We start from the raw sequence: 20,792 nt of genomic DNA, 5'->3' as shown, positions 1-20,792 counted from the left end.
CCAAGTGAATCTCACTCCTGGAAGCTTTTTTAATACAGGTACAGCCTTCAGCTCCATGAATTCCTGTCCTAAAGGAATCTGTTCCATACTTCCTCCCCTGAATATGATATTATCATCAGGGTCTTGCTGTAGGATCAGGTACAGGTGAAATAATACAACCAGGCATTTGATACTTACAGAAGAGTTTTACAGATAAATCTCCAAGTGATCCATGGTACCCTAAATTAGATGCTTCAAGGGATTGTCATCAAACCAATCTAATATAGTTTCTCTCTACACTTCCCTAGACAGGGTCTAAAGGTACAAACATACAGTCTAACTCAAAAAAGTCAAAAGACTTTTCCCCTACATTATTAAACCTGCAGAGACTGTATTTCTTTGTAAAATAAACTTCAAGAGCCCAAGATCATCTCTATGTCATGATAAGACAGCCAAAAAGAAATGTAGTAAAAGATAAGTATAGCTAATAATTAACACTTTGGTCTTAGTGTCAGTCACATTTTCCCCACAAAATCTGACTTGTATAAAACAGGCAAACTATAGTCTGATTATTTTTTTCCTCAGTGTGTACGTATTATTTCCCTATTATACTAGGAATGAATCCTGTGTCTAGATCAGTATTACATACAGTATTAAGCCAATAAGCATTTATGGAACACCTACTATATGCCAGGCACTATGCTAAGCACTGGGAATACAAAGAAAGGAAGAAAAAAATAAAGACCACCACCACCACTAATAAAAAACAACTGGCTGCTGCTTTCAAAGAGTTCAGTCTAATGTGGGAGAGAATATTCAAACAACAATGTATAGACAAGATGTAGACAGGATAAAATGAGAAAATTTTCGAGGGAAGGCACTAATATTAACATGGGGAAGGGAGTAAGACAGCACAGCACTATTTGTGCGTTTTCCTGATTAAGGACTGAGATATTTTGTAAACTTGGAATTCTGATCACCTATTTCCTTTCCTAACCAAAGTTTACTAGATTTCATCAAATATAAAAACAAAAATAAAACAAGAGTAACAATCTTCCTGGAAGAAGGCTCAGAAATAGCAAGTGAAAGATATCAGGTAATATGCATTATTATCTTATATATCAGATTATATATCAGATAATATATATAATATATAAGATAATAAATATCTTATTCCTCTTCAAGAAAATGATAAGGAGAGTCAGTCCAAAGCAGAGAAAAGAGTAGGAAAGAAAAACTTACACCAATTAAAAACAAAAAAGGTTTACCTTCTATTGTAATTTTGCTAGTCAGTCACTGAACTTCAAGGCTAAGAAGGAACCTTACAAACCATCTGATTCAACCCCTTCATTTACAGGTGAAGAAAAGAGCTGGTCAGAGATGAAATAACTTACCGAAGATAGTTAGCCACAGATCCGGGACTATTAGAACCTTGGTGTCCTCCCACTATACCACAATCCCTACCACACATAAAGAGTTTACCAAAGGCCATTCAGAGAACATGTGCTGATATAAAGCTTCTGAATTAATTATCTTCATCACAGAACTTTTCCTGAATAATGCCTCTTGATCCTTCATACTTATTCACTGTGTCAGTATGATTCAGATTGCTCTACGGAAGCAAAGAAAACTTCACAGAAATGGCCCATCTCATACAGCTATATCCCATGTTAGGAATACAAGATGTATTTTTAAAAATGCATCATATACATAATATTTAAAAACAATTCTAAAAATAGGCAAATATAGGAGTGATTACTCATATTACAAAAGGATTCTTAATTTGTATAGGATATTCCTTTATATGACAAGTTCCCGGTGCATTTCAAACATAATGCAATTTACATAGAATTTTCAGGAACACTTCTATTCTATAAAGTGAATTATACCTATATTTTATGCAACAATACACTGCCCCACCCCCATTTCCCACTTTTCATTGGCAACTATAATTGTTCACTATATCAGGAAAAACACACAAGAGGGCATATTATGAAGCCGGAAGGTTCGAAATCTGTTGGCAGGATAAGCAAAGATATCATAGGAAAAGGCTGAAACAATAGTCCCTACCTTGTTCACTTTGGAGAAAATTCTCACAGGCTCAGCTTCTCTTAATGTCAAATGACTTCCAGATTCAATAAATACCCAAGCCTTCATTGAGAAAGTTGTCACTATATGTAAGAAGCCACAGTAAAATATTTTGTACTTTTCCAAGCCAATAAAAGATGAAAGAGTTTGGACCTGTAGCTTCCAGTATGTAAACAAAGAAGACTCTTGCTATGTTCTTTCTGGGTACCCTAAAAGAGTTGCAAATTTAATTTGATTCATATTTTAAGACTTCTCATGGTAGAAGAAGCTTAAAAACAACCACCTTAAAAATGGCCCCCAACTGTATTCTCTCCAGAGAAAAAGCTCATAAACTTCTTTAGAAATATAATTCCTTCACTAAATGAAATTACCTTTCTCATGCAATGCCTGACACAAAGATTGAGTTTCTATATTAATATTGAATAGAAATATTCTCAGAACAACAATGAAAGTATCTAAAGATTCAGTTCAATGATTAATTTTTTTTAAAAAGATCCCTTAATCTATTTTTCTTGTAAACAGTTGTTAAAAAAACAGACATACTATTACACTTGACTATAATAAAAACAAAATTTCAATAACAAATTAGGAAAATAGTAAATATTATCATGGTAGATAGTGAAGGATTAGTTAATTTAACCAAGAGACTAATTGACTAAAAAAGAAGCATCTGAACAGAGTTGTATTATCATTAAACATTCAGATAACACTTTCACTTTATCTAGAAAGTGTTCATATAATTAATTGTTCCACACAATCACCAAGCAAAAAGCACCTGATCCACTAGTTTGATGTATAAATTTCAAAATTACTAAATGTGACAAAGAAAGAAACCAATGTGCTCCACTAAACACAAAATGAAAACTTCATAACTTGCAGTGACTTAAAGAGGCAAAATAACATCTCCTGCCTTCCCTTACAAAAACTCCACTCTTGAGTGAGCACTGTGACCTCTAATCCTTTGACCATTTCAATTTTCTCCCAGGCCATCTCCCTTGTACCAACCACTTGGTGAAGCAATTCAACTCTACACTGTCCTCCTCTCTTGCACTCCATAGTGCCCTTTTCATATGACTGATAATGCCCTGAAAAGTCTCAGCCTTGGATCACTCCCATCATTTGTCACCTTCACTCCTACACACCAGCTGATGAACAAAGATGGAGAAAATCACACAACCGTTCTGACTGGGTCCACTGTACATTTGTCACATAACCTCAACAGTGTTCACAATAGACTTCTGTAATATGACTATATCTCCTTTATTAACTCACTATCCCACTCTCCACAGCAGCTTCCCCAAACTTTTTCATCTCTACTCAAACCTCCCATGGCTTCTTCTCTCCCTACTCCTTCAGCTGAGCACCTTGCCTCATATTTTACAAAAAAAAAAAAAAATTTGAGGCCATTCACTTTGATTTACTTCTCCTTCTTCCTCATCACTTATCACTCAGATGCCTTCTGCAGCTATCTCCTCTTTGAGCCCTGTCTCACATGATGAAGCGCCCTTACTTCTTTTTTTTTTTTTAAAGCAATCAGGGTTAAGTAACTTGCTCCAGGTTACACGGCCAGGTGTTTCTGGGTGGGTGCTAAGTATCTGAGCCCAGATTTGATCCCCAGGTCATCCTGACACTGGAGCCGGTGCTCTTACTCTCTGAGCCACCTGGCCGCCCCGAGGGGCCTTACTTCTTACCAAGGCTATCCTACTCTCCCTAAGTGATCCCATTCCATCCCATCTCCTCTAACTGAATGTCCCCTCTGTCATCCCCATTAAAATCTCTCCCTCTCCACTAGCTCATATCCTACTGCCTAAAAACATATCCATATATCCCCTATTTTGAAAAACACTTGATCCTTCCATCCCTGCTATCATCCTATATTTCTTCTGCCCTTTGTAGCAAATCTCCTGAAAAAGAAAGTCTAAAATAGATGCCTCCACTTTACCTGTTCAAGTGATTCCATTCCCTCCTGTCTCCTGCAACAGACTGCACCCTCTGTCATCCACATCCCTGGTAAATACTGTCTAATATCTCTTCTGTCTTGAAAAGGCCTTCAACAATAGGTGCTTCTACTTTCTCACTTCTCAATCTTTTAACTCCTTTCAGTCTGGCTTCTAACCTAATTATTCCACTAAAACTGCTCTCTCCAAAGTTACTAATGATCTCTTAGGTGCTAAATTCAATGGCCTTTTCTCAATCCCTTCACCTTTTTGAAATTCTTGATACTGTTAATCACCCTCTCCTCCTTGATACTTTCATCACTGTCTCTCCTGGCTTTCTTCATATCTATCTGACTACTCCTTCTCTATCTCCTTTGCTGGATCTTTCAGCAGATCATATATTCTAACTGTCTAAATGGCCCTGGAGTCCTGTTGTGGGCCCTCTTCTCTAGGTGATCTCATCATCAATTTATCATCAATTTAATTATGATCTTTAGGTCAATGATCTAACTATCCTGCTCCAAACTCTTGGTTGGCTTCCAATTTTGAATCTCCAACTGCCTTTCAGACAGTAGACATCCAGTAGACTTCTTAAACTTACTATTTCCAAAATGGAATTCATTATTTTTTCCCCTAAACCCTTCCCCTCTATGCTTCTGCTGCTTTTCCTATTAGTGCATATGGCAAACACCAAACTTCCATTACCTCAAATTCTCAACCTAATAGTCATTCTGGACTTCTCACTATCTCTCATTTCCCTTATCTTGCCAAGATCTATCGATCTTATCTTTGCAATATCTCTCAAATATGACACCTTCTCTCCTGTAACACTGCAATCACTTAAGGGTAGACCCATATTACCTTAAGTTTGGGTTATTATAATAGCTTGCTTATGGGTTGGCCTACCTCTCCCCTCTCTAATCCACCCTCCATTCAAGCCACCAATGTGATTTTCTTTTAGTACAGGTCTCATTATGTCACACACACCCCACCCTCATCCAATCAAATCTAGTGGCTCTCAGTGGCTTCCAGGATAAAAAGCAAAATCCTCTGGTGCTCACAGCCTTTACTAACCAGGTCCCTCCTATCTTTCCAGTTTTGTTACATCTTATTCTCCAAAATGTATTCTTTGATTCAGCAACATTGGCTCCTGTCAGAGGGCAGAGTCAAGATGGCAGAGTAGAAATAGGATATCTTCACTGCTCCCACTCCACCTCCTCCAATTCATGTAAAAAATGACTCTAAACAAACTTTGGAACTACAGAACCCACAAAATGACAGAGAGAAGCTAATTTCCTGCTGAAAACAGCCAGGAAGGCAGGGGACAGCGCAGCATGCTGCAAGCAGAGCCCAGCCCCATGTGAGCCTCAGGATATCCACAACCAGCCACCTGCTGGAGGGACTTCAAATCACCAGCAGCTGTGGTGGTTTCCAGAATTATCAACCCATAGATGCCAAAGACAAAGTGAGAGGTCAGTGGAGACTTTGCGGGAACAGTAGTTCAGGAGTGTGGTTTGGCCTTTGTCCCCAGGGTGAGACGCAGTTGAGGTGTGGTGGCCGTGTAGCCCCTGCCTCATGGATACTTCAGAGGTCCTAGCATTCAGATTGTAGGGGGACCAAAAGACCAGTCTGAGAGGTAATCACTCTTACTTTAACCTGCTTGGATCTGGATCACTATCTAGGGTGGAAGTCCTGGGATGTGTGAACAGTTTGCCTGAGCATGTGGAGGCTTCAGAGGGCAGCCAATTAATAGCTCCAGCACCTGAGAAAACCCCAGTGATTTGGGACAAAGTACCCACTCTGGTAGCAGAGTTCTACTGTGGCAAAAAGCTTGCAAGTCAATTAATCGAGTGGCAACATGAGCAAGAAAAGGAAGCAAAACAAGCAGAGCAATCCAACTTTACACTCCTACTTTGGGGACAAAAAGGATCAAAGCATGGAACAGGAGGAAGACAATGAAGTCAGAACTCCTGCACCAAAAGCTTCCAAGAAAAATATGAGCTGGTTACAGGCCATAGAGGAGCTTAAAAAGGATTTTGAAAATCAAATAAGAGAAGTGGAGGAAAAAATTGGAAAGAGAAATGAGAATGATGCAAGAAAATTATGAAATGAGAGAAAACAGCCTGACTGAAGAAAATAACACCTTGAAAAATAGACTAACTCAAATGGCAAAAGAGGCTCAAAAAGCCAATGAGGAGAAGAATGCCTTAAAAAGCCACATTTGCCAGATGGAAAAAGAATCTCAAAAGCTCAGTGAAGAGAATCAGTCTTTCAGAATTAGATTGGAGCAAATGGAAGCTAGTGACTTTATGAGAAATCAAGATACTCTTAAACAGATCCAAACAAATAAAAAAATAGAAGGCAATGTGAAATATCTCATGAGAAAAACCACTGACCTGAAAAATAGATCCAGGAGAGATAATTTAAAAATTATTGGACTACCTGAAAGCCATGATCTAAAAAAGAATCCAGAAATCATCCTTTGAGAAATTCTCAAGGAAAACTGCCCTGATGCTTTAGAACCAGTGGGCAAAATAGAGATTGAAAGAATCCACCAATTACCTCCTGAAAAAGATCCCAAAAAGAAAACTCCCAGGAATATTAGAGCCAGGTTCCAGAGTTCCCAGATTAAGGAGAAAATATTACAAGCAGCCAGGAAAAAACAATTTAAATGCTGTAGAAACACAATAAGTATAACACAGGATCTGGCTGCTTATACACTGAGGGATTGAAGGGCTTAGAATATGATATTCTGGAGGTCAAAGGTGCTGGGATTAAAACCAAGAATCACCTACCCAACAAAACTGAGTACAACGTTTCAAGGGAAAATATGGTCATTCAATGGAATAGAGGACTTTCAAGCATTTTTTTAAAAAGCAATTGGATATAAGTAACCTGCTCAAGGTTACACGTCCAGTTATTTTGTGTGGGTGCCAAGCATCTGAGGCCCGAACCAATCCCAGTTCTCCCGACACCGGGGCCAGCGCTCTTACTCACTGCACCACCTGGCTGCCCCGCTTTCAAGCATTCTTGATGAAAAAACCAGAGTTGAATAGAAAATCTGACATTCATATACAAGAAGCATGAGAAGGTAAACAGGGAAAAGAAATCATATGGAACTCATTAAAGTTGAACTATTAACATTCCTACATGGAAAAACGGTAACTGTAACTTATGAAACTTTTCTCATTATGAGAATAGTTGAAGGGAATAGAAATGTGTATATATGTATATACATACATATATATGTCTATATAGGATGCTATATGGGTGTATGAATACATATGTGAGTGTGTGTATATATGTGTACAGGTATACATACATAAGAAGGCAGAGGACCAATTCAATAGGAAGGGATGGTACCTAAAAGGTGAAAATCAGAGGTGGGAGAGGAATATTATGAGAGGAGATGGGGAGAGACAGAATGGGGTAAACTATATCATACAGGAAGAGGCAAGGGAAAATGGTCACAATGGAGGCAAAGAACAGGAAGGCAAAAAAGGAATGAGCCAACCTTATTCTCATTGAATTTGGTTTAGGGAGGGAATGACATGCACACTAAATAGGGTATCTCACTCTACAGGAGAATAGGGGGGAAGGAGATGAGAGGGGGGATGATGGAAGGGAGGGCAGGCTGGGTGGAGGGAAGTTGGAAGCACCCACTTTTGAAAAGGGAAAGGGTCAAAGTAGAGAATAGAGCAAGTGGGGGATGGGATAGGATGGAGGGAAATATAGTCAGTCTTTCACAATATATCCACTATGGAAATGTTTTGCATAATTATACATGTACAACCTATATTGAATTGCTTATCTTTACCAGTAAGGGTGGGTGACGAGGGAGGAAGGGAAAGAATCTGGAATTCAATATTTTAAAATCAAATGTTTAAAAAATATATATTATTATTATTTTACTTGTAACTGGGAAATAAGATATACAGTCACTGGGGCATAGAAATCCACTGTGCCCTACTGGAAAGTCGGAGGGAGTATGGGGGAAGATATGGGAGAGTGCAGATTGGGGGAGGGGATATTCAATGGGATTGCTGTTTTGGGGTGGTGGGAAGGGGAAAAATGGGGAGAAAATTTGTAACTCAAAATCTTGTGGAAATTAATGATATAAACTAAAAAATAAAAATAAAAAAAAAGACGTTGGCTCCTGTCTGTCTCTTGAACAAAACACCTAATCTCTTGAATCCGGATACTGGCTATTCCTCATGCTTGCAACACTCCCTCTTCACTTAAATTCTATCTTCTACAAGAAACTTTTCATAGCTCCACCTTAATTCTAGTGCCTTCTCTCCCTTAATTATTTCTATTACCTATATATAGCCTGATTGTACATATTTGTTTGCATGTTGTCTCTCCCATTACATTGTTAGCTCCCTGAGGGCAAGGACAATGGCCTTTTCTTTCTTTTTGCATGCTTAGCACTTAGAACAGTGCCTGGCACATAGAACATGCTTAATAAATATTTGCTAATTGATTGTTTGATTCAGTGAAGGATATAAAATCTACATACTTGGTAATCATTTTACTTAAATAACCTGAATTCAAGTGCCACCTCTGACATATATTAGCTATAGGCAAGTAAGTCAATTAACCTCTCAGTGATCTAGGCACTAGACTATTAAAGGTTTCTCCTTGACAGTTAGCTCCTACACCAATGAAATGACAGCTCCTGTCCTCATTTTAATCTCTACTGTTGTATTTCACATGGCACCCTAATGACTATAAGCATTTGGCTTTTTTTTCCTTCAAGGATACCCATGATATTCTCTTTCTAGGCAATCAGGGTTAAGTAACTTGCCCAGGGTCACATAGCTAGCATGTGTCTGAGGCTGCATTTGAACTCTGGTCCTCCTAACTCCAGGGCAGGTGCATTTGTACCACCTAGCTCCCCATATGGTATTCTTTTCCAGCATGATTTCCTCTGCATAAAGGTGTGGTTCAGCAATTTCCATTAGGACATGTAATGGTTTAAAATTTTTAATAAATAAATACAATAAAACAATGTCATAATAAAAAAAAAGCCAGAAGCAATTAATCACCACTTTAAAAGAGTCCCTAATTTTTCATATTAACTACATAAAAGGGAGAACCATTCATTAGTATATTTTAATACATTTAAAACACAATGATGTTTCAAAAGAAAGTTTCTCGTAGAATTTAATCTTCATGCAGTTATCCAGTTAGGTAGTACCTGACTTTTCAATACATTAGCCTTGATAACTGACCAATGGAGCGGAAAAGTTCTATGAAGATTCTACTCTGTTTCTGCAACCCAAAACAAGAAAGTGGTGGTATGTTCCTGTTATATCTGGGTAGGAAAGATGTTATAGCTATAGTACAGAGTTATCAACTATGCCAGTGAAACTAAGGGACTAGAGGAGAACACCCTTCCTCATCTCCTCAAGCCTTTACCTCATCCCCAAATCTCCAAGATGGCAAAGTTTTTCTCCAAACATTTGTAAATTGATTCATATTTGGAATTTGTCCTTTGAATGATATGCCTAATGCAATAGCTTTTCTTTATCACATGTGGATGGCAAAATATTATCACAACACTGAGCTTTAGTATATGTAACATATGAAAGGTTTAGAGAACTTTGTCACTATCTTTCAATTAACATGTGCTATTACATAACCTTTATTCATTTGTCCTAAGGAGGGATGGGATTTCAACATACTAATAAAATAATAAAATAAGACTTCTACATATTTAATGTTTAAGAACAATAAATTCCTTAATGCATAATTACATGTTGTTTTTAGCGAAAATAAACATGATTCTTTTTTTTTAAAGATTAAACTTAATGTGCATCATGTGTTCTTTATTTTTGAATTAACCTTTTATTTACTTATTTTTAGTTTTCAACATTCATTTCCACAAGATTTTGAGTTACAAATTTTCTCCCCTTCTTCCCCAACCCCCCAACCCAAGATAGCCAGCCTACTGAATATCCCTTCCCCCAATCTGTTCTCTCTTATATCCTCCCTCATCCCCCTCTTCACCCCCCCCCACCCCAACCAACTTTCTAGTAGGGCAAGATGGATTTCTATACCCCAGTGCCTGTATATCTTATTTTCCAGTTGCAAAAGATGATGATTCTATAAACCTTATAAATATTTGCATTTCTGGCTAACAATATAAAATGCATTTCATGATTAAATTGCTTAAAATGTTGGTAAGAAAGCACCTCTGGCACACCCTTTAAATTACTCAAAAGTAAATCCAAAACACAAGTTACCTTTTAAAAGTCAAAAACCTTCTGAAAAAAAATTTTAATCCATCTCTCAGTCTTAGAGTAGTTGGCATCCCTGCCCTGAATAGAATCATAACAACTCAGTTATTTTCCAACACTTTTTCTAAACTAGAAACTGACCACATCAAAACTTGGTAATGATCTTATAACAGCTATAGCAAGAAGACCTAGTGCATTTCCTTTCAATAAATAGCAGTTCCTATGTGTTCAAGAACTAAGTCATGAATTGAATTGTTATACATGAAATTTAAGTTGTAAAATTTTCTTACTGATATTTTTGAATCATCCACAAGTTAGTAGTAATTAATGATATATGCTTTCAAATGCCAAGTAGCCAAAGAAGGGGAGAAACACGTGTGTATTTTCTTCTTAGTGGTTAACATTGAGAATTTTTTTTAACCACGAAAATTAAGAGCATTTTGAAGAGCTATCAGAACATACAAAAAAATTTTTTCTTTATGTTCTATTTAAGTAAACACTTTTCTTTGCTCTGTGCCATTAGGACTTAAAACTTTTTAAAATGTTATTTAAGGGAGGCTAGGTGACACAGTGAATAGAGCACAGGCCCTGCAGTCAGGAGGACCTGAGTTCAAATCTGGTTCTCAGACACTTAACACTTACTAGCTGTGTGACCTTGGGTAAATCACATAACCCCAATTGCCCTGCCTTCCCCCCTCCAAAAAGAAAAAAAAAATTAATTAAATTAAAAATAAAATGTTATTTAATCAGGAAACATTCAGAAATTCTTCCTTAAAAGCTGATGAGAAAAATCTCTGAACCCTGGAAATAATGCACTAGCTATGATATAATTCAATCCAACAAACATCTACTACACCTTTACTATGTATGAGCCACTGTGCTAGGCACTGGGAATACCAATGTTTTTTTTATTTTTTTTTTAAAGCAGGTCCTTACTCTCATGTAACTTATGGCCTTAAAAGCCAAGAAGCCTTAGGACTGCATTTCAAGTCATTTAAGGCAAATATCAACCAAGTGGAAAACACAATTCCAAGTACAACTTATATATTTCCTCTATTACGTAAAACAGAGTCAACAGCATGTTTGTTTGATAGCGGTGTTTTAAATTTCCATTATTTTTCAAAACCAAATCATTTATAATGCAGTGACCCACAAAGAGAAGGCTCATGACGAAACATGCTACCTATGTTCTAACAGAAAGTTGATGGCCTCAGAGTGAAGAATGAGATGTATTGGTTTTTCATTTTGTTTTGTTTTCTCCCAGACACTGTTAATGCAGGAATTGTTTTGCTTGACTACATTTTAAAAAAATCCAATTTATTTATTTATTTTTAGTTTTCAACATTCATTTTCACAAGATTTTGCATTACAAATTTTTCTCCCTGTCTTTCCCCTACCCCCACCCCAAAATAGCAAGGTTACTGAATGCCCCTTCCCCCAATCTGTTCTCTATTATATCCTCCCCCATATCTACCCCCCAACTTTCTAGTAGGGCAAGTTGGATTTCTATACCCCAGTATCTGTATATATTATTTCCCAGTAGCATGTAAAAAACAATTTTATTTTAAGCATTTGTTTTTAAAACTTTGAGTTCTAGAATTTTCCCCTTCTCTCTTCACCTGCCCCCACTGGGAAGATAAGCAATTCAATATAGGTTGTACATGTGTAGTTACGCAAAACATTTCCATAGTAGTTATATTGTGAAAGACTAACTATATTTCCCTCCATCCTATCCCGCCCCCCCATTTAACTACATATTTTTTAAATGAGTTTTCTCCACCCCCCCCCCCCCACACCCCATGTCATTAGGGGGTAGGAGGGAGAGGAACTGGATTTTTGTTGATCAGGAAAAAGTTTCTTAATCTGTAAAATGAAAGTGTTGGAATTCAGGATGTCAAACTCACAAAGGATCTCTATGCTCTGCAATATGACTTAGAAAACCTCAAATTAACATTATCTATATTGTATTATATTTTTACTTATTTTTAAAAATATTTTCCAATTACATTTTAATCTGGTTCAGGCTGCTACTTGGTGAGTTTGACACCTCTGGATTAAATGACTTCCAATACCTATGACCTTAATTAAAAAGAAACTTTTTCTGTGTCAAAATGTTTGAACATTAATGCTATTTTATTCAGTTCAACTGGATGGTTAACAATTGAACAAGGAAATATCAACATAATGTGCATCTACACACTTTTACATGTCCATATATTTAATTGATTTTTATGGTTTGTCTTTTTAGTACCCCAAAACTACACACACCCAGAGAAACGAGATGGGAGGAAAATGATAAAGGAACTGACTTTCTTACCTGGTAGATATCAGAGAGGCTGCTGCTTCCAGAATCACTGGTGATGCTACATCCTGAATGACTAGAGGAAACGTGGGTCACCTGTGGGTGGAGACTGTCAGTAAGGTGTAGTTTTGTGAAATCTGCCGGAAGCTGAAGGGGGAATAGAAAAATAGCATTAAAATTTGAATCATATTCCTCTAAACATTAATTTAAAAAATCATTTCACATATCACACACTGAATTATCACACACATACACACAAATATATTGGAAATACATTTGTGTATTAAAAAAGAAGCTTAAAGGGCCGTTTATGTTTATACAATAGGGATGTTATCTCCAAATTCAATAAGACTCAAAGTTTAAATAAAAGTTACATAACAGTGAAGATTTCCAATCTTAGCACATAAAGTGGAATGATAGCTTTTGATATTTATAAATGGTATAACAAATAACTGAAATCAGAGAGTTAAAACTCAAAAAGCATAATAGTAGAAGCATGGAAGCTTAATAACATTTATTGAGGCTAATAAATCCAACTTTGTCATTTTATGGAGCTCTAACTCAAAAAATAATATATTTGTGTATTAAAAAAGAAGCTTAAAGGGCCATTCATGTTTATACAATAGGGATGTTAATTCCAAATTCAGTAAGACTCAAATTTTAAATAAAAGTTACATAACAGTGAAGATTTCCAATCTTAGCACATAAAGTGGAATGATAGCTTTTGATATTTATAAATGGTTTAAAAAATAACTGAAATCAGAGAGTTAAAACTCAAAAGCATAACAGTAAAAGCATGGAAGTTTAATAGCATTTATTGAGGCTAATAAATCCAACTCCGCCACTTTATGGAGCTCTAACTCGAAAAATAATTAAAAATCATTACTGTCAATACATTTTTCACCTATGAAACTTCAACTATCACCCACTCAATCTACCTAATCCAAAACAAAGACAAACAAATTAGACTCAAAAGTATTTGTTAAGGGCTGGTTGAAGTGAACAAAATCAGTAAAAAATCTACTTGTAACTAGGGATGTTGTGTTTGACCATAATTACATTTTATTGAACATTGTTCAAAATAAATGGCCTCTCCATAGGTGATATAATCATTTTTCATTATAAAGATAAATTTTTTCTAGTGGTATTCATATCCTCCTAATAGGATTTGATCTGTATTTGATTTCATCTGAAGAACACAAGCTCAGTTCTATCTAACAAGTAATTCTGACAGAAGTCTAACTTTATTACAATGCAGCTCTAAGTTCTAGGTATCTTAAGAATAGCACTAAGGGTACAGGTAAATAGTATAGTTTCATTTCTTCATATGGAATTATAGATTAGTTTAAATTATTTTCATCCTTTTCAAGGGGTCATGGGGAAAATTTCAATCATTTTGTTGGTTCTTATGTTTTAAAATATGCATTTAATTTACCCTTGAAATAAGATCATGTGTTTTTTTAGATATCTGTGGTGTAGAGAAGGTGGAAAACTCACTTAGATACATTAATAGAATAAAATTGGCAAAAAAGTGCAGGGTAATATTTTCTGTTGTGTAAAAGGGAAAAACTATCCTAAGTTTTCCTGCACTTAAAACAATTAGCCAATGAGACTTGACTCATATAACTATAGGATACAAGAATAGGCAAAATTCTTTTTCTGTCCGTCTGCATTTCTATTTTCAAGAGGCCAATTCAGTAAACACCTGTGTGTTTAACCTTTGGGCATACTGACTGCATAATCACCTATGAGTTATAGCCTTTAAAAAGGAAATGCTTTAATAAAAAAAATCATAGGAAATGTTAAAAGTTTGCAACAATGTTTTGGGTATTGTCTATTTTTAAATGCTACCTTCCTTCTGGTCCTTCCAAAAGCATGAATATTTCTTGAAATGACCACAAGAAAATTCCTTGATATCATGAAAACAATTATATTGATTAATCAATCAGACAAATATTTATTGGATGCCTATGTGCCAGGCGCTAAGAGACATGAGACATTAGCAAACAGTCAATGACTTCAGGAAGTTATGTAAATGTTAAACTAAATATGCAACAACAATAATAGTAATAAAAATGATGACAATCAAACATATCAAAATAATACCAACAAATATGATATCTACTAAAATTAATTAATTCCCTCATCTGACAGTATAGATATGTACTTTTTAGGAATTATGCCTGCCTTACAAATATAATTCTATTTCTTCTAACAATTCCTGGAATAAAGTTATCAGAATAATATATTAAATGTAAGGACCATGAACCAATAAACAATGATCACAAGGAGGTACTGTATTTCCTCAAAATATCATTACTTATTACTATTTATATTCTTTGAAATTACTTCATTACTTATCAAACCAGAAGTTAACATATCACAGAGCTACTTCATTTATCTCTTACCCTTTTCTCCCTTTCTTTTACTTTTCTTTTAACATTCTTTTACTCTTTCCTACCCACACAAAATCTACTTCCTACTCACTTAAGTTTGGGGCTAGTACCACAAAATAGGATGATTCAAGTTCATTGTTTCAAGATTTCCTAAATCAGCCAGTGTTTAGATGTTAGCCACACACACAATGCTTATAAGGGAGGTAGGGCAAGAAAATCAACATAAAAAGGGAGAAAGGCAGAAGAAGAAAATGGCATGATGTATGAGTGAACTTTGTTATGTAAGTAAACACAATTGTTCCATGACTTAGGGCCCTCCTATGTACTGCAAAACATTATTATAACACAAATTCCACTATAATTTAGTCTGGGAACATAGATCCCTAAAGACTGACATTTATTATAATGGCATTACACTATATTATCATCTTGGCAAGTTTCTTATTTGACACACTTGATTTAAATATAAAATAGAGTTCACTTGCACTGAAAGAGAGACATATTTATCAACAAATAGGAAAAATTTACTTGACCTGCTAAGTATACTTTAATATTACTTATTCTCAATGCTTATTTGTCTCATCAGTATCATAAAACAAGATAATACTAAGGATATCGATTTGGTGGGATAAGGTAGCTCACTGTCTTAGAGCTCCAAGGGAATCTAGAGGTTCTAATGGTGCAGTTGCCTTAATTTAAAGATGAGGAATGAGTCAAGATGAGGAAAAATGACTTTCCCAAAGTCACACAATTCAGTTCAATTATAGCTAGTACTACTAGAACACAGGTTTCTTGACACTCAGTCTAGCTTGATAAGTGTCTATTAAGAAAAAAATAAATTCACTGAGTAGGTGAATTTCTCAACCTATGTTGAGAAATGATGAAGGAAAAAATATTAAATTGAGCTATCTCCAAATCTATCTGAGCAGTATCTGTTTCTATGTTCCCAATTCCATAATAAAATTTCAGTTGCATAGTGTCATCTCTTACTCCATGCTCATGCTCAATCCCAGCCTGCCCTAAATAGACCTGCTTTCTCTCAATTATCTATAGTTTACACCTAACTGCAGAAGTGGCAACAAAGAAAACTAACCTGAGGAGTAGATTTGTGGTAAAGAACAGGTGGAAAGAATAAGTGCTTTTTAAAGGAAAGCAAATGGTTATTGAAAAGTATCTAAAAGATAAACAGATCATTTAAATTACATGAAACTGAAAATCTTTCTCAGCAACAAAAATCAATGCCTCAAGGGTAAAAAGGGGAACAATAAACTTGGGGGAAAAATTTTCCTATCAAGTATCTCTGATACTGCAAATACTTTCAGAAATGAATATTGTCTGGTTAATTTTTTACTGACTTGATCTTTCTTATTCTTTATTATAAAGGATAGATATAGCCATCTTTCTCTAATTTCTTCTGAAATTAAGTGAAATAGCACAAAATTCTTTCCTCTACCTGATGTCCCTTCCTAAACCACTTTTTAAGTTCAGAGAGTGTGAGAATAAGTTTTTACAAATCCTAAGTTTAAAAGATGAGAGGATACATAAAAGTAGTGAATAGAGGGCTGGATATGAAGAAAAAGAAGACTTGGATTCCTATGAAATATAGGAAATAAACAGGCATATGAGTTTAGCTATGGGCAAATAACTGAAAGTTTCAGTGACATTAGACAAATTTCTAAGACCACAAATTACAGAATTTCCTACATGGATGAAATCACAGGTCAAAGTTGGGAGGGAGGCACTGAGGGAAGTGGAACAATTCTGAAAGCAAGTCTATTATTGATGAAAAAAAATGAAGATGGAGCAAATTACTATAATAATTATGCGAGATAGGAGTAGCTCAGTTCGGTAAATCTCACAGATTGATGCAGTGGAAATGGCAACATGGTCATGACCTACACTGTCTGATGATAAAGATAATGACAAGTCTCCTTAAGAGAACTTCAGAGGGAAATAGAAAATACAAATCACACAATTGTTATTTTGTCTTTTTAAAAATGTAAATTTTATGTGATTATACTTATATATACTTATTAAAAATGTATACGTACATACATACACATAATACAGAAACATACTTAAATAGACAAAAAACATTTTTCTAAGTCACAATTGTCATATTTTCAAAGGATTAAATTGCTGCCAATATTATCAGCTCCTTTTTATTCTTTCATTCCAATAAAAATCACTGTAATGTTTTAGTTTTGCATTCATTTGCTGAATTAGATGATATGGTCAATTTGATAACAGAAAGAGAAGGGAATTCCAACAAAGAAATCTGTGGGAGAGAGTATCTTCACAGCTCTAGAGTCTACTACTTTGTACTGTCATGTAAGCTAGGAACATTCACTAAAGTCCTACCCGAATGCCTCATGGCATTTCTCAGGGCTCTCAAAAAACTACGATAGAGAAGCAGACTTTGTCAGATTCTACCAAAATGGAAAGAATGATCACAATCCTTCTGACAAACTTTTATCTGTTCTCTAAGGCTCAATCTAAACAAATATGGAGAAGTTTAACATAAGTTACACATTAGCAGATGGCCCTTCCTCCTGAGCACCGAGTTACTTTGCTTACATGTACAGGGATGGTACCAGAATACCTGAAAAGGTGGCAGAAGGAGCTATTACATAGTGATTATACTACCTACAAATATTAAGTCAATTTCTTGTACTTTAATGTGAGATATTTATCCAATGATTAATGAGCTGACAACACTACTGGAAGAATGGAACTATACAAAGGCCATAAGGACATTCTGACTAAGAATGAAACCAGAAGCCAGAGAAACTTTAGCTTACTGGGAGGATGGCTCACAAGTTCTCCTTGGAGATGGGAACAAAAGTAATTGGGGAGAAGGGAAAGGAGAAGTAAGAAGAGACATTTCTGATAACTGAAAAAAAAAATCAATTTAAAAATGAAATAATTGGGCTTGTCCTGTGTCCAAAGACAAGGAGAAACATTTTATTAGAAAATTACTCTTCCCACCTTAAAATGGTCATCATTTTATGCGCAAGCGCAAGCAAAAAGACCTTGATGAAGATAATTTAGCCTATGATCTGTTACAGGGAGAAATCCTACTAAGATTTGAAAATAGGTTTCAAATGAAGTCAATACCTACCTTGATATCTTATGATTTCAGTGGGTAGGTGAGCACAATAAAAGGTGGTTGGTGTTCCTTTTTTTAATGGTGTGGGATTAAGATATTAAAAAGGTTATGAGATTAGATTAGAAGAAGCCTGGGATACATAAGAGAGAAGTACTTTTAAGGAGAATGTGATCTTCCTTGAGGAAAAGAACTACTAAAATTTTATCTTTACATCCTCAGTGACTACCAGTGTCTCGCACGTAGAAGGTATTTAATGTCTGTTGAACTAAACTGAATGATACTAACTAGTTTATATAAGAACTGAGATTGTAGACCTGGCCTCATTAACACCACATCCTAATGAAAAGAATTAACTAGCCACAGTTGGCATGGACTCACTAAGTCCTTAGAAATATATCTTAAGATAATTTGAAAATTAAAACGTGATTAAACTCACATGCTGGTCCAAGAATAGCTCTCTATCTATATTACCATGCTATTTCACATAAAATAATTAAACCTTGATAATAGTTAAGTTAAACAATTTGTCAAATGAAAATGCAAATCTCTAGAGTTCCTTCCCTCAAACAGCAATGCAAACCAGGAAGGGTCTCTCTCTTCCAGCCTTTTCATGATTTGGAACCTTCCAAAGCTCATGATTTAGTAAGCACTCAATGTGTGTGTAACATTGCTCTGGAAGCCCTAAGAGGCTCTAAAGACCACAGAGTTCTTGTGGAGCACTTTGTATTTCAGGAGGCATTTGGAATCAGCATAAATATTCCAGTCAAACTTGGTATGGAAAGCATGTGGCAGGAATTTACTCTGAGAATCAATACATGCTGCATCCGTTATTTGATCCATTTCCACAAGTTTCCTCAACTGTAAAATGAGGCTGTTACACAGCTACATGCTTATGCAGCTAACGTCCTCACCCTGGAATTGAGTCTAAATATGGACTGAGTCCTGCTTCTACAGGCTCAGAACTTGCTAGGTGTGTGTACAAATGAAGTACAATATATGATATGACCCTACCCAAGGAGTTTAATCTACCCAAAATGCAAATGAAATAGCAAATAACACAGGCAATACCAACTGAGTGGCACACACGCAGACATACTAAATGAGAAAGGAGTCACCAAGGAAGGTGATATTTATGTGAGCTGAAAAACAAAGAATGCTTAAATTGATAATAGAGAAATAACACTACCCAGAAAATTTTTTTTTAAAAACTCATCATATTGAAATTATAAAATGAAGATTAAGGATTCTGTGACAATTGTGACCTACTTCACTTGAGCAATAAAATTAGCATTTGATTATTATTAAATTCAGAAATCAAACAATATTCTATAATCTCTGTGATTAATTTAGAGAATTGTCATAGAATTTCTGAGCTTGTAGGGGCCTTAGGAGTTTGCCTAGGCCAACCCTGTCATTCTGCAGTTGAAGAAACAGACACAAGGGGGTAAAGCCGTTCATCCAATGAATAACACTGACTTCATGAACAGGCCAAAATTCCTCCATTCACAGATGAGAGACCTAAAACTCAGAGAGGGGAAGTGATTTTCCAAGCTCACATAGTGTTAGAGTCAGGAATAGAACCTCTCCTAATTTTGCAGGAATCATTTGAAATTAAATATTTGGTGGGGATGGGGGGGGGGTTAATTATCACTTGTGATATTTTATATGTTAAAAGATAGGACATAAGAATAGGCAGAAATTAAATAATATAGGTTTATACAGAATAAATCTCTCTCATCTTCCTGGTTACATTCCAATTTAATTCATTTACTGACCACAGAAGGCATCAGGGGAAACATTACTCTTAGGTTCAGTGATTTTAAAGGCAGCAATCAATATACATAATTACAGAATAAGATACTAATTTTTATTGATTTTTTTTCTATAGACATAGTGCAAATTGACATATAGCATACAATATGATTTTTAAAAATTTAATATCAACACTATGTCAATAATGGAAGTAATTTTCATGTGATTTTTCACTTACTAAATAATTACTAGATATTTAAATCTTAAAGGACTTATCAGTCTCGTTGTCTCTCTCCCTCTCTCTCTTTTTTAACATAACCCTGTATCAATTGTTCATTAAATACTAAGCACCTATTCTGCTAGAAGGAGGCTATAACAACAATAGAAGATGAGTTTCTACAGAGGTATGTGGCACATTGAGGGTATGACACTAGATAATCTCTAACAGATTCCTTTCTGTCCTAAATGTGTGCTAGCCCTTTGTCAGAATAGGAAACTTTACCTTTATTCTGTCAGTGTATTTGGATAGCCCTCCACTCAGGAAAACCTGAGTTCAAATCCAGTCTCAGATGCTAACTAGCTGTGTAACCCTGGGTAAGTCACTAACCCCTGTTTGTTACAGTTTCTTCATTTGTAAAATGAACTGGAAGAGGAGCTGGCAAACCACTTTAGCATTTTTGCCAAGAAAACCCCAAATAGAGTCACAAAGAGTCAAACATGACTGAAATAGAACTAAATAAGCTAGAGAAATATAAAGATGTGATTCAGTATCAGGCACTAAGCATGTTAATGAATAGATATTAGTTAAAAGGGCCATCCAGATGCCATGCCCTTAGGAAGGGTAAAATATTGGAAATGGTTACTGGAGTGAAATAAGGGACGAGAAAGAGGAAGTGTGGAGCCAAGAATCCAAAAATAGGAATCTGAAGAAGGCGTGTGTACACACACACACACACACACACACACACACACACACACACACACACA

General features: G+C 35.6%; 1 protein-coding gene across 11 annotated transcripts in view; it reads right to left on the bottom strand.

Moving 5' to 3' along the window:
* The window catches only part of RAPGEF2 (Rap guanine nucleotide exchange factor 2), a 340,634-nt gene that overhangs the window by 55,205 nt on the left and 264,637 nt on the right, over nt 1–20,792 (bottom strand). For 10 of the 11 annotated variants that reach the window (XM_069097396.1, XM_069097409.1, XM_069097405.1 and 7 more), the window contains one exon: nt 12,564–12,695. In XM_069097396.1, the coding sequence (XP_068953497.1) occupies nt 12,564–12,695 (132 nt within the window). Of the gene's footprint in view, nt 1–1,373; nt 1,750–12,563; nt 12,696–20,792 lie in introns of those variants that run through there. The other variant, XM_069097422.1, reaches the window with a different exon arrangement.

This window comes from Petaurus breviceps, unplaced genomic scaffold (genome assembly GCF_028583685.1).
Source record: "Petaurus breviceps papuanus isolate PSGF00001 unplaced genomic scaffold, PetGlider_PUasm1.0 126, whole genome shotgun sequence".
In the NCBI taxonomy this organism is placed as follows: domain Eukaryota; kingdom Metazoa; phylum Chordata; class Mammalia; order Diprotodontia; family Petauridae; genus Petaurus; species Petaurus breviceps.
Note: the sequence above shows the minus strand (reverse complement) of the source record. Positions and strands in the feature narration are given on the sequence as shown.